A 13,981-nucleotide genomic window follows, 5' to 3' on the forward strand; every position below is an offset into this window, starting at 1 on the left:
TCATACCTTTACATGCCATTTATTTAGATGGATTGTAGAGTGGGGGGATTCATCGGGTGGGTAGCTTAGAAGAGCTTTTTGCCTAATATGGCAAACAAGAAGAACATGGACCATGTTAAGCATATGACTTAAGGAAGAAAAGAAAAACAAAAAACAAAAACAAAACAAAACCATTGGCTCTTAGGAAAACTCCAAAAGGAAGAGATAATAGGATACTGATATCCACCACTATAATATGTTTTCTTACAAACTAAGATCATTAAAGACTTGCAATACTATAAAACTCTAAAATCCTGATATGTAGGAATCACAAGAGAAAGTACTCACAAACTACTGCTTCAGTGGTGTTTGTTATTTCCTACCAACCACTACAGCAAATCATGCACTAGAATTAAGATAGAATTGCATGTTCTGTGCTGAAAATATACCGATGGATTTAATAGTTTGGCTTGCCAGCTTAAGTCCATTTGCTTGCCGACCAAAACCCAAATCCCACCTCCAAATAATTGTATATTAGATTAAGGGATTGAGTTATCTGTCCAATTGCGTCGTGTATGTTAGTACCACCCTGTGCTTATCTCTCTCCTCCCACCATAGAGGTAGATATATCATTTCATAGGAGGAATGAGAGATGCACACAAGGAGACGCTAGCATATGGTACACAGCCTAACAGTGTTCTTTCTCCCTGAGATTAATTATAAAACCAGGTTAAACGCTTGGATCTTACTTTCTTGTTCATTGTTTATTTTTATTTATTTATTTATTATTATTTTTTAACGATGGGTATTCAGGCTTTCGGCCTAACAAGTTCCACAAGTTCATACCGACCCCACAATATTATAGACCAGATCATACCGAAGTTTAATGAGAACCATTCAACTTTCACTGAAAGTAGTGAAGAGCACTAAACACCTCGTGTGAGTGGCCCCAATAAGGTAAGAAGAGTCGAGCTCAGAATCTTGTTTATTTAATTCAACTCAGTCTTATCCCAACTAAATGAGATAAGGTTATATGGATTTATTTTTTATTTTTTATTTTTTTATTTATACTTTATTAAGCTCTATTCAAAGTTATATTTATTACTAGTTCATAGTCATGCATAACATTTTTCTCACTTCTCTTGAAGTTATTTTAATCTTACCTGAATTTTTTAGTTCATTTGATCTGAATCAAATCACCCTTTCATTCCGGAACGCTAATGTCTATGCCACCTCAAACTCATAAATAGCAAACAGGTTGGATTTGGGTAGAGAACAACCCAGATGCAACCCACTACCACCCTAGTCTTGCTTTACTAAATTGAGTGCTCTGTAACTCCACTACCCAGCCAGTAGCCATGGTGGGAGTGGAAAATAACAGATTTGGCATATAGCTATGTAAGTTTTTCAAGCTAGTGATTTCAACAATTGGGATCGGAAGAAAGGGAATGAACCACGGCTTTATCCTTCTAGATGAGTTAACTACTAAGTTTATATGACTTAAAAGGGATTAATGGAGAGTAGATCACAACCACAAGTGGTCCACGGCTATATAGCTTTGGAGAGGTCGTCTCATACTCATTCACTGGCCTGCAAATCTTGACAAAAACAAATCTCCTCTTCCTTTTTCGTGGGTTTACTTTCAGCACTTTGAGATAAAGGACTTGGAGCCTCAGACATGACAAAACCATTAAAAAAACATAAACTATAACTCCCCCCACCCCTCTGTCTCTCTCTCGCTCTCTCTCTCTCTCTCTCTATATATGTGTGTGTGTGTGTGTGCGTGTGTGCGTGTGTGTGCATGTGAGTGTTCTGAAACATTCAACTGTGGTTGTGTATGGGCTACAAACAAAATTCCAGTCCCTCAGGATATTAAATATATATTGCAAACCAGAGAGAAAAGATCAAGAAGTTGAAACCAGTTCTTGGTGTTCTAGATGTTCCTGATGAACCCAGTTGGGGTTGAGAGAGATGTAAGATATGGCAGAAGAGAATTCAGGGTCTCCTGAAGATCGAATATATGATAGGGGAAGCACGATGACAACAGAAATCGTCGAGATAGAAGATAACAGTAAGAGTGCTACAAGCAGCAGAGATGGAGGAGAGACTAAAGATGTATATGTTGCTGTTGGCAAAGAAGACTTGGATGTTTTGAAATGGGCACTTGATCATGCTGTAGCACCAGGAAAGCGCGTATTCCTTGTTCATGTTTTCCCTCCAATTCATTATATCACCACACCTGGTAAGCTGTTATTATAGTCTCTCTTTGCTCTAGTTTCATCTGCTAAAGCCTATAATGGATGCAAATCTTAGCAAGATAGATTAGTGACTTCCACAATCTTCCTCTGCAAGACTCCTAATGATCACTGTTGGTTGTGGACTTGTGGTGTTATATGTTAGTTGGGAGGCTAACAACGAGCCAACTTAGTCAAGAACAACTGAGGCCTTATATCCAGGAACAGAATGCCCGGAGGAGAAATCTCTTGCAGAAATATATTAGCCTGTGCAGCCAAGTAGAGGTGATCAGTTGTTCTACCCATCCATCACTCACTCCATCCATGTAACAGTGCTTCTGACCTTTTCTCAATACTAATCTGTCACAGGTGGTTGTAGATACAATACTTATTGAGAGTGAATTCACAACCAAGGCAATCCTGGAACTTATTCCAGTTCTCAATATTACCTCCCTTGTTATGGGAACAAAAAGGCTGCCCTCCTCAAGGTAACCATGCCATAATACTTAGAACTATATTTATAGAGATTCACAAACCTATGATCTTTACATTGTTTTATCAGAAAATTCTTGCTTGGGTTTATAGACATATTTTCACTCCATGGTTTTCAGCAAAGCTTCCTAGGATTCACAAGTCCATAATCTTTACACTGATATCAGAAATATCTAGCTTGGGTTCATATTTTCTATCATGGTTTTCAACAAATTAAGCTTCCTGAGATTCACAAATCTATAATCCTATACACTGATATCAGAAAATTCTAGCTTGAGTTCATATTTTCTATCCATGGTTTTCTTCATTGTTGATTCATACATTTAAGGGCACTAATGTCCTAAGCCTTGTCCATTTTGCAGGAGGTTGAGGAGGGGATTGGGGAAAGGAGAAATTGTCCTGAAGAATGCTCCAAACTTCTGTGACGTTGTCATCGTTTGGGAGGGAAAAAAGGTTGTAGATAGGAAACAGATGATCGGACTAAATCCTTCTTCGCCGGCATCATCTAGTCAGAGACCAGAAACCGCAAAAAATGCAGAACGGAACTTCTTTGAATGCGGGTGCTTTTCAGGGAAATCCAATTGAGTTCTTTGTTACCTGGATTTACTGCTGTGTGAGCTTCCAGGGAAATTCAAATTGGGTTTCATGTTACCTACATTTACTGAAAACACATCCAGAAAATGCAAGGCTTTCTCTCCCTGTGCTATGAAACATACGACTATGGTAGTGAATGGGCTACAAAAATTCTCTCAGGATAACAGAAACACTTATTAGGACTTATGGTTAGTGGAATATCTTTTGCAAACCAAACCAACCGGTTCTTGGTGTTCTTGATGAACATACTTGAGTTACTGTAACCACCAAACTTTCTTTTAAATAGGAAAGTTGATTAATTGCTGGTTGTTAGGTGCTGAAATCTGAATTATCCAACACAGTCATGGAGCACACCTTGCAGACAATGAAGACTTAATAATAATTGATAAAATTCAGTGTCTCTTTGTCAATGTCCTCTCAAATAAAATGTATGAGTTTGTCCAACTTCTTGGTGTCTAAACCTGGGGTCAAAATCATCTATAGTGAGGTACAGCGAGCATCTGATGGCTTGGGTCACCGCTCGCTGCATAAAATTTGGACACCTAAACCTGTGTCATTCGTTTGTTTATTTATTTATTTTTCCATTAATCATTCATATCTCTGGAGAACAGAAAGCTTAAAATTGGTTGAGATCATTGTAGCTAGTCATCACCTTCATTATTAATTAACATTAGTAGGTACGACTTAAATATTCACCGTCCATGATATAGCCCAGACTGCGACCTGGTAGCAACTGCTCTTGCCTAACGTATTTGACATAGTCCTGCATTGACTAGATTCTCAATCATGTTCTTCAAGACGAATAAAATCTAAAGATGCATTTAAATAACTCAATATGAAACATCCATTAAAGCTTAGAACTCAAATAGAAGACCAAGCACTGTCTCGAATCGAAATGGACCAAGTCTGATCCTGATTCCTAAGCATATCAGAATCAGCTGAACCCCATTTATATACCGATTCTGTCAAGTTTGTCTCGAATTCTTAACCCGTTTTGAAGATTGACCCGATCTAACATATTTTGGTGGCGACCCGAATGGGAAATTTTCTGAGATTTGTGATGGAAGTAGAGGGTTTGACCGGATCGACCGCGACCCGATGGGTCGACCCGCGATTTGAAGTATATATATTATACTATTGCTTGTTGAGAAAATCATTGTATTCTAAGGTTTTCACGCAGCTAGAGTTTCAGGACGAGTTTTTCCTCGTCGTTGCTAGGGTGTAATCTCTCTTCTGCATAGTGAATCATCTTCTTCTTCGCCCGAGGACGTAGCACACCACCCTGGTGTGTAAACCTCGTTAAATCTCTATGTCATACGGATCTATTGTCTCTTTATTATTCGTGTTTCTTGGTGTTTGATCTAACAGATTCCTTTTTTAAAACCCTGAGACCAAGTAGTTGAGGCTGGAGATAGGATCGGCTAAGAGTTCTTTGAGAAGTCCTCTTTGATCATATTCAAAAAGTCCTAATGCAATTTAGAAAGTTCAGTGCTTGGATCATGCTGGCTTAAAGGGTCTAACCAACCATATCCACATTACTCTTGCTGACTTTGTCAAGTCATTGCAACATTCTATTATGAATTTCAGACCAAAGTCCATTTGGGAACAGGATTCATGAATGTTTCACTTTCACATGAGACAATTTTAATTTTTCTTCTTTCCCCCATGCCTCTCGCGAGCAACTTTTCTAGACACATATATATGGTATCTCTAGATGTACAAGGTTATGGCTGTCCAATGATACGGGACACAGAATGCAGAGAGACGCCTCTGCAAATGGTCAGCAAAGAACACATAGAAAGAGTTGTCACATGAGATGTAGAGAAATCACAGTTGATAGAGAGAGGAAGAGAGACAGAAGAGGAGATTGGACAACTGTAACCCTGCCCATCAAGTGATACCAATTGGCGAAGAACTTCGCCTAAAAAAATTAACCAGTATTACACACAAATTTATGTTTCAGAGACAACAACATCAATAATGAGAATTACAGCCCCTCCTCTGGGCTCTTGATCAGATCCAGATAATGTCTAGAATGGCTCAGTAGTCTCCTTCAAATCATACAAATTCTAGGCATGCTTCGTACAAAGCGAGACTAACAATGGGAACTCCATTTCGATGACAATAGTAGGTTAAGACCACATGAAGAGTAGAACCTTCTACCACAACCTCTCCCAGGCAAAAATGTTTGTGCCTTGAACAGAGGAAATTATGTCTCATGCTTATGATGATGGTTCTTGTCCTAACTTAAGAGCAAGTAACAAAAAATAAAGATTTCGTCTTAGCAGACCATTACCATGTATAAGAAACAATAGCTGGTAGCACATGCACCATATGCTACCTTGACATTGATCCTACCTCATAAAGTGTAGAACTAATTTTCGAGTTGCAGAAAGAAGAGGGCCTAGTGTTGAGTGCTGCAGCAAATGATTTTGGAGTTGAACACATGATAAAAAAGCACTGTGAAACAATGTTCTCCCTAATATTTGCTCCAAAATCTTCTGTCAGGAGATGTTTTCTAAATAGTAAGCATCTCATACTTTTTTCTTGCTTAAATTTATATTCCATGACAGCATGCAGAAAATACACCTCTAATTGGGAAGTAGCATATTCACCAACATTTTTTTCCCCGGTGTGAAGGAATTCACCAATATACTCTGCGACTCTTTCCTCATTTTAATGCTTTTTTCAGCAGTGTGCAATGCCCAGTGAAGTGAAAGATCAATTATACATGGTGCTTTCAGAAGCAACAATTTCTGATTTCCTTGTGGTAGGGAGAAAAACATAACCGGTCAAGGACAATATCTTACCACAGAAACTGGTGCAGATTGATACAACTACATGAATCAAAAGAAATCAATCTCTAAATAATTACCTGAAGGTTTCACATCAACCCCGGGCATCTTCTCATTTTTGGATGCATTTGGCACATCCAATTTTGCCGGTAAGTCCATCATTAATGGCTTTGGCACCTCTGGTGGATTGGTACACCGGATAAGTGCCCAATTCACACTCTGAAAGAATGGATGTTGCTTAACTTCTGTGGCCCCACGCTTATATGCAAGACGATGTTGTGGCTCTTTCACAAGCAAGCCTCTGATCAAGTCCCTTGCAGCAAAACTCACCGTAGGTGACTCTGGAAATCTTAGGGGCTGCCCAACCACATTGAATAGTGTAGCACGGTTTCCTGACCCCTTAAATGGAGTCTTCCCAAACAACAACTCATATAGAAAGATACCAAAAGTCCACCAATCTACAGCACTGCCATGTCCTTCGCCTTTGATTATCTCTGGAGCCAAGTACTCATGCGTACCCACAAAGGACATTGATCGAGCACTCGTAGGCTCTGCAATAAGTTCAGGGAGTGGACTCACTTGATTATAGACTTCATTCTTTGGCTTTGCTTTCTTTTCTTTCTTGGACTTGCTCGATAAGAAGCGTGGTACAAAACATGTGGGTTGAATGCAAGATGGCTGGATTACACAACTTGGTTCAATGCAAGAAGGTTGAACACAATAACCAGAGTTCTTTCCTGAGTCCATCTCCGTGTTCGAGGATTTCACAAGAGTCGGGCAAACTGCACATCTTAGAGAAAGATCAAAATCTGACAGCATTATATGGCCATCATCCCTCACTAAAACATTCTCTGGTTTAAGGTCTCTGTAAATGATCCCAAGCATGTGAAGGTACTCCAAAGCTAGCAGAACCTCTGCCACATAAAATCTGCACAATCAAGATCGAAAGATTAGAAACCTAAAGTAAAGCCAATACTTCCTATTCTATTCAATCCTTTACAAATCCATTTCCATCTTTAACGATGAAACAAATCACCACCATTTTGTGTGACTAGAGAAAAGCACGGGCCATCGTACAGATTTGGCACATTTGAGATGTCACGTTTTGCAATATACATGTTTTTGTATATATCTCTTGTACATTCATCATAGGCCTGCAATCTACCCATTAGGAGCATGATTGTTCTATGATGCTTGCCTTGAAGGGGTCAAAAGCGAAAGGTAAAAGTTATCAATGAAGGACTAAAGCATATCTCAAGGGCAATTTCAAGAAAAGTTTACTCCTCGACATACAGGAATCTATAAATTTTGCAGGTTAAGCCCAATCGGGTATCACCATCAATCACTAATAAAGGAACTGAAATTCAATCAGTATATCACAAAGAGTATTGATATCCCATGTTGGGTTAAGTATCAGAGAATATTGAAGATGGATATGGGACTGTTATAGTCTTTACATGTAGGAAGTAAGCACTGTGCAGATTTGGGGAACATATGTCAAGTATGGCAGGATCAGAGTCAGGAGTGAAGGCAAGGGAGTCTTGTAAGGAGTTCTATAGTGGAGGTTGAATTAAGTTAACAATATTCCTCGGTGATCTTGGTATGGAGATCATATAGCACGGACTAAACCTAAGTTAACAGTCTTTCACAAAAAGCAATTTAAAAGAACTAAAAAAGAAGTGATGAACATCAGGCGTTTAGGAGGGACTTGAAAAAAAGGTCCCAGATACTTGTCAGAAATTAATTTTGAAGAGGAAGTTTTCATCCCTAGCAATGAGAAGAACAAGGTAAAGTTCACATAAGCTTCATATCTTGCATAAAATTCAGGATCACAGTAGAACCTTAAGATCTTTCATGACATAAATTGGCATGAAGGATCCAAATTAGCAGTTATGGGAGGTCCAATTATATTTCCATCTCATTTCCAGAGTGCTTTCGTGGCAGAGGGTTATTCTTCCTATGCCATCACATGCACAGACAAATGAAGGTCCATCAAGACTACAAAAACCAGTAGACTCATGATAGCAGATTTACATGTCCGTAGCACATCCCTCTTCAGCAGAGAGCCACATGATTAGAGAATGACCAATATTATACTTGCTTCAACTCTGTTAAATTTTAGCAGCAAAATGATAAATTACCATAATGAAACGAGGACTTGGGATTATACCTAGCTGCATGCTCCGGAAAATATTTCCCTGGTTGTCTCTGCCGGAGAGCATGCAGGTCACCTCCAGGACAGAACTCCATGACCAAGCAGGAAAATTTCTCTGTCTCAAAGTGTGTATACAAAGTAGGAAGGAAAGGATGATCCAGGGACTGCAATATCTCTCTTTCCGTCTGAGCCCGCAGAAGCTTCTTCCGACTTGCTAGTGCAGCTTTATCCATTAACTTCATGGCAAAATAACTTCTAGTCCCAGTCAACTCCGATAGGTAAACGCTACCTATATCTCCACAACCCAACTTCCTCAAAAGCCTGAAGTGGTTCAACCCCAAAACCCCATCACGAGATCGAACAGCTTGAATTGCTTCCCATCTCGAATCGTTTGCTTTGTGGGGTTTATTTATGACACTGCTAAAGCTACTTGAGCTACTCTCCTCACTAACATCACTACCGGTGCTGCCTCTGCATATACTAGTCTTTCTACTCTCCACGAAATCACATGAATTGCTGATATTGGCACTTCCGCGAGATTTCTCGGTACTGCTGACACCGTCGCTAACCTCCGTGGCTGCAGAACTGTCCTTGGCATCTGGGTGTTGGATCGCGCTGTGGAAACTGTTATCACGACTTGGGCAGTAGTCGATGTGTGTCTGCGATGTTAACGGCCCGTTTTCTTGTTCCATACTTTGTTTGCAAGCAAAACCTAACGGATTCGACGAAGAACAGTCACACACAGAACTCTCAGGACCATCAACTTGCTCCGTGGATGTTTCAGTTAATACCTCCTCAGGAGATGTTTTCACCGGTCCGGTAAGACCATCGTTCAAGCCCACGACTGCAGGTTGCTCCTTGTTTAATCTGAGAGATTTTTTCAAAGAAGAAGGTAACTCTTCCTTTGAAGACTCGTAACGCGAAGCTGTTGGATGTCCAAGAGTCGTCATGCCATACCTAGAGGAAACCCACTCGGTGGTGGACTGCTTTGAAGAACGTGGCGGAGGTTGAACACGGCGAGGATTTTCTGACAAACTTGTAGCAGAAGCCGAATCATGAGGCATCGACAAAGAACCAATTTCTTCACCAACCGATTCTCTTGAGCAATTGGGAGCGGGCACAGCCACACTGTAATTCAATGGAGCACTAAGATGTTCTGGGCAGGTAGCGGTCGATACGTCCGAAGTTGTAGCCATCAATCAAAGTAAAACCCGAGTTGTCTTCCGACCAGATGAATCAATACAAGGATTGTGCTGGGAGCAAAGAAAACAAATTAAATCAAAGATTCTCCCCGAAATTTAATTCTTTGAAATCGAAGAGACTAGTCAGCTGCCACAGACACCACCAACCACTCAAGTAAAATCCCAAAGTTCACGCCACCAAAATCTCTAACCAAAACAGGACAAAGAGATGCACAAGAACACTTAAATGAAGATGAAAAACCGAAAGCCTCACCCCAAAACGAAAAGAAAAGATTTTTCCAGTTTCAACAAGCACAAGAAGGAGAGAGAGAGAGAGAGGAGAAGGGAACCAAAATAGCTATAAACAATAGTACGTAGTTTCACAAAGGAGAGAAGAAAAAAATAAAATTTACCTGATCAAAGCCCTGATCAGAAAATGCGGACTGGGCGATCTTTCATGACTGGAAAAGTAATGAAATACCCTTTAGAGCTCCGTGAAAAAGTGAAATAGAGAGAAAGAAAGGAGTGACGAGAGGTTTTGTTATATTTAAGTTTCAGAGATCCAATCGAAGAAGCGAAGGGAAGTGCAGAATGTCCCGAAATTTCTGTTACTTCGTCGTTTATCGTGTCGTAGATGTGAATTGACGAAGCCAAACTGAAGCTCGCAAGCAAAGCAACCCGTCTTTTTCTTGGATATTCTCTTCCTTCTCACTTATCTATTCGACACCTTTTCATTGTTCCACCCCCTCCTTTTCCGCTCCTATCCCCTTCACTTCTCAGTTCCTCCTCCACTGGTAAAAAGCTTAAACTACACCAGAGAGAGAGAGAGAGATATATATATATATATATGGTGATGGACATGGAAGCCATCAGGGACTGTGAAAAGTTAAAGTAATGCTTTTCCCGTTCCTTTTCAAGGGATTGGTAGGAACTAAATCTACAGTGTCTAAAGAGCCGGGATTTGTGGTGTTTAGAAAGATTCTGATCCAATGGGTTAGATAAGATAGAGGATGAAACACAAGAAGACAGACAAGAGTAAATACGGTCAACAGATTTGATTTGATTGGTTATGGTTTTTCGATTTTAGTAAAATTAATTAATTATAACTATTTTAATAGTAATAATTCAATTTAACTTAATTAATTTAATCCTTTTTATTTTTTTGGGGGTTTTTCGGGGTGTGAGAGGTGGGTCACATGCGTGCACGTGAACAGGAAGGCGTGCATGTGGGTGTGGACTGGTGTCATGGATTAGCGCACGATAATAACTTACGCTCCTAGTGTTAACTTTAACTCCACCAACCTTGGAATCTTTAGAAATAGGAACTGATAGAATGTACCACGAACTATGATCAACAGGTGCGATTCTTTCATGAGGCCTCACACTAACCTTAGGATGGGACTTGGGAGGAGAAAGAAACCAGAACTTCTTACACGTGGCAGCATATATGTGGTTTAGTAAGGATAACCACTCAATCTTTTCTTCTCGTACTGATAGGCCCGTAAACAACCCTGATGTAGTTTGTAGTGATTAAAGGGACACAGGTGGGGACCGCATCGTTGGATGGGAATAATGATCAGCTAATCGGATCGTATCTGCTGTACACTTATACTGTATTTATTTTTTATTTTTTGGGTACACACACTCTACTGTACCTGTGGTATGTTTGTAAATAGTCACCTTTGTGGCTTTACATGTCATCCACTGTTGTTCAAAGAATTAAATCGGTTCGGTCAAAACGGCTGATTTGAATTAAAACCCACCGGGCCAATCCTGCTTCGGAACCATTAAAGTTTGAACCAACAAGGATATTGATTTAAGATAAAATTACATGATTATCCACGTTTTAGGTTTCCTTTACAAAACTACCCAACAAAAGTTTAAGTTAATAAAAACACCCAAGATTAGGTTTGGGTTTACAAAATTACCCACTCAAAATTTTACTTATAAAAAATACCTGATTATATGCAAAAGATAAAGAGTCACTATTTTTGATGGTTTTGTAAACCCAACCTTGATTTTGAGTACTTTTGTTAAGTGAAACTTTTAGGTGAGTAGTTCTGTAAACCAGTATTTTTGTTAACTGAAACTTTTGTTGGATAGTTTTGTAAAACGAAACCTAATTTTAAGTATTTCTATCAACTGAAACTTTTGATGGGTAATTTTGTAAAGATAAACATAACAGTGGATAATCATGTAGTTTTCCTTTAATCTAACTGGTTCTTTGACTTGCCAAAAGTTTTTTACTTTTCTTTTAGCCAACACCTTGAAATGGACCATTCCATCAAAATGATGGATGACCGAACCACCATTCGGTCTGAAAAAACATTGAAAATCTCATTGATAAAGTGAAGTAAATTGAAATGAAAAGAGAAAATTCCATTAAGAGTGTCTATTGAAAGTATATTGACAAATAAAATGGTTGATTTTACTTGACTTCTATTCACACACAAATTCGGAAAAACCAGTGTAAGCCTTCAGGATGTTGCATAAAAAGCCAAACCCTTGCTTTACATGCACTAGATATTTCATTATCCAATATCAGCTACTTAAGCTTCTCAAGCAATAAATCTGGCTAGGAACACAAGAAGCTGAATTGGGCTACAAGTGACATGAAAATCCTAAATTCTTACATTTCTACACCAACTAGGAGAAACATAGCAAATAATTATTAACAAATATGAAGAGGATGGGCACTTTGGGTGGTCATAATGGTATTCTGTTAAGAGTTTAGTAAATGATCAACATTATGATTGTTCTAGTAGATTATCCAGGTACAAGTTCAGGATATATCTCCCAGTCGACTGCACATCAAGCCTCTTCTCACTTGGTTCATACTTTCCCTTCCGAAGCTGGTACCGGTGGATTACTGCTGAAACAGTGTATGCTTGGCCTTCTATTGTCACACTCTCCCCACACTGCATGTTCTGTTACAAAGGAACAAGACATCAGCAACAAAGTATCACATGAATGCCATACTTTTCTTTCTGAACACCACATTCCTCCTCTTTTTGTTTGTGGGGGAGGGTAATTGGAGGGCAGGTGAGTGTGTGTGGTTAGGCAATAAACCTAACAGACGATATGATTAGATCTAGAAGACATAAAAAACAAAGTGTGTTATTGGTAATCTCAATGAAAATTAAACCAAAAAGAATGATAAGAAAGATGCTCGGGTGCTCTGGAACTCTTTTGGTTTCCCGCTAGTGATAGGAAGAAACACATTATGTGTATAGTGAAATGTTCCATAACTCACTTTGCTAACAATAGACATTTAAGTTCTTCACTTGTACCATAAACATTACCAAAGAGATGCCAATATAGGTCATTCAACTAGCAGACAAAACTTCGGTATATAATGTTACAAATTGCATAATTCAACAAAATTTAAGCCTTTCCCCAACTAGATGGGTTGGCTATATCCAAAAATTTTCTCTGGGGCAATGACACTGGTCAAAATGATGAGGAAAGAAATTCGAGAGCAGAATTCTGAAACAAGATGCTGATCGCACCCCTCTTTCCATCCCAAAACTATATAATGACTAAATCCCCAAACTCACCAAACTTACATAAGATCTCAGTCAGCCATTTCCAAATAATACCCCTGTTTACTTTCAAATTCAAACATCCTGAAGCATTCCATCTTACCAGGAAACCAGGACCTAGTTTCTGGTTTTCTGGTCCTCACAATGGGAGATTCTTCCCCCCCCCCCCCCCCTCTCTTTTACCTCCAGTTTCATTTCTGTCTCTACCCCGTACAGAAACAGGCAAATGTAAAATCTCTACCTTCTTATGGCAGCAGCTCAAAGATTTTGATTCAAAAAACAGCTCCATCAATGCTCCCAAGATGAATGACTTCCAACAACAAGCATTATACCATTCTTTCTAAGATCAATAGGACTTACTTCAAAGTCCTAACCAATGCTCAAATCATTTAGTATGAATTAAGATTTTAAAACATGAGAGAGAGGATGGGGAAAGGAAGAGAAGAGGCAGAACCCCAGTTCATCAAGTCTTAAAACTGATTTGAAATATGTTATCAGATTCAAATACAAACAGCGTATCAGCAAAATAAACTAATGGATCCTAACCTCAATTACATAGTAAATTTCTGCTTTTAGAACCTCATCACGAAACATTCTTCTGAAATTGGAAACAAAGCTCGCCTATTAAATGTCCAATAGTAACAAACGTTTCAACTGGAAGAACGAGGTCACAAGCCTCAAAAATAAAATTACAAGTCTAATGAGGAAAGGTTTATATGACCTAAGATTGGAGGATCCACATCATGCAAGCATGCAGAGTTGTCCTCCAGTGGTAAGAGGTGGAAGTTATCGACACTTCACTGAAGTAAACAAGCCAAGATCTATCATAATGAATTGTAAACATAGGAGAAGCAAAGAAGCAAATGTAAGGGCAGTGTGGCAAGCTCAGCAGTACAATGTCTATGTAGGAGACAACAAATGAGTAATATAGCAAAGTCAAGTTGGCAAAATCGTTACCTTGACTAAAAGACCATAACATTATATTGACATCCTCTTCCCCCCCACCCCC

At 39.2% G+C, this 13,981-nt stretch overlaps 3 protein-coding genes across 3 annotated transcripts in view; 1 reads left to right on the forward strand and 2 right to left on the reverse strand.

Annotated features, from left to right (window-relative positions):
• Positions 1 to 1,786: 1,786 nt before the first annotated feature.
• LOC122076617 (U-box domain-containing protein 52-like) lies at positions 1,787 to 3,739 on the forward strand. The gene is made up of 4 exons (XM_042642022.1): positions 1,787 to 2,221; positions 2,380 to 2,498; positions 2,583 to 2,701; positions 3,068 to 3,739. Exons 1-4 carry the CDS (start codon positions 1,960 to 1,962, stop codon positions 3,288 to 3,290), a joined length of 723 nt encoding a protein of 240 aa, XP_042497956.1. The 5' UTR covers positions 1,787 to 1,959; the 3' UTR covers positions 3,291 to 3,739.
• A 2,059-nt stretch (positions 3,740 to 5,798) lies between these two features.
• Positions 5,799 to 10,233, reverse strand: LOC122076616 (serine/threonine-protein kinase D6PKL1-like). The gene is made up of 3 exons (XM_042642021.1): positions 9,844 to 10,233; positions 8,265 to 9,502; positions 5,799 to 7,022 (listed from the first exon to the last, which is right to left on the reverse strand). Exons 2-3 carry the CDS (start codon positions 9,443 to 9,445, stop codon positions 6,146 to 6,148), a joined length of 2,058 nt encoding a protein of 685 aa, XP_042497955.1. The 5' UTR covers positions 9,446 to 9,502; positions 9,844 to 10,233; the 3' UTR covers positions 5,799 to 6,145.
• A 1,651-nt stretch (positions 10,234 to 11,884) lies between these two features.
• Positions 11,885 to 13,981, reverse strand: part of LOC122076618 — a 5,128-nt gene continuing 3,031 nt past the window's right edge. Inside the window, exon 3 of the mRNA XM_042642023.1 lies at positions 11,885 to 12,357. Coding sequence (XP_042497957.1) covers positions 12,178 to 12,357 — 180 coding nt within the window. The 3' untranslated portion in view covers positions 11,885 to 12,177. The remainder of the gene's footprint in view (positions 12,358 to 13,981) is intronic.

Source organism: Macadamia integrifolia, chromosome 4, assembly GCF_013358625.1.
Source record: "Macadamia integrifolia cultivar HAES 741 chromosome 4, SCU_Mint_v3, whole genome shotgun sequence".
Classification (NCBI taxonomy): Eukaryota; Viridiplantae; Streptophyta; class Magnoliopsida; order Proteales; family Proteaceae; genus Macadamia; species Macadamia integrifolia.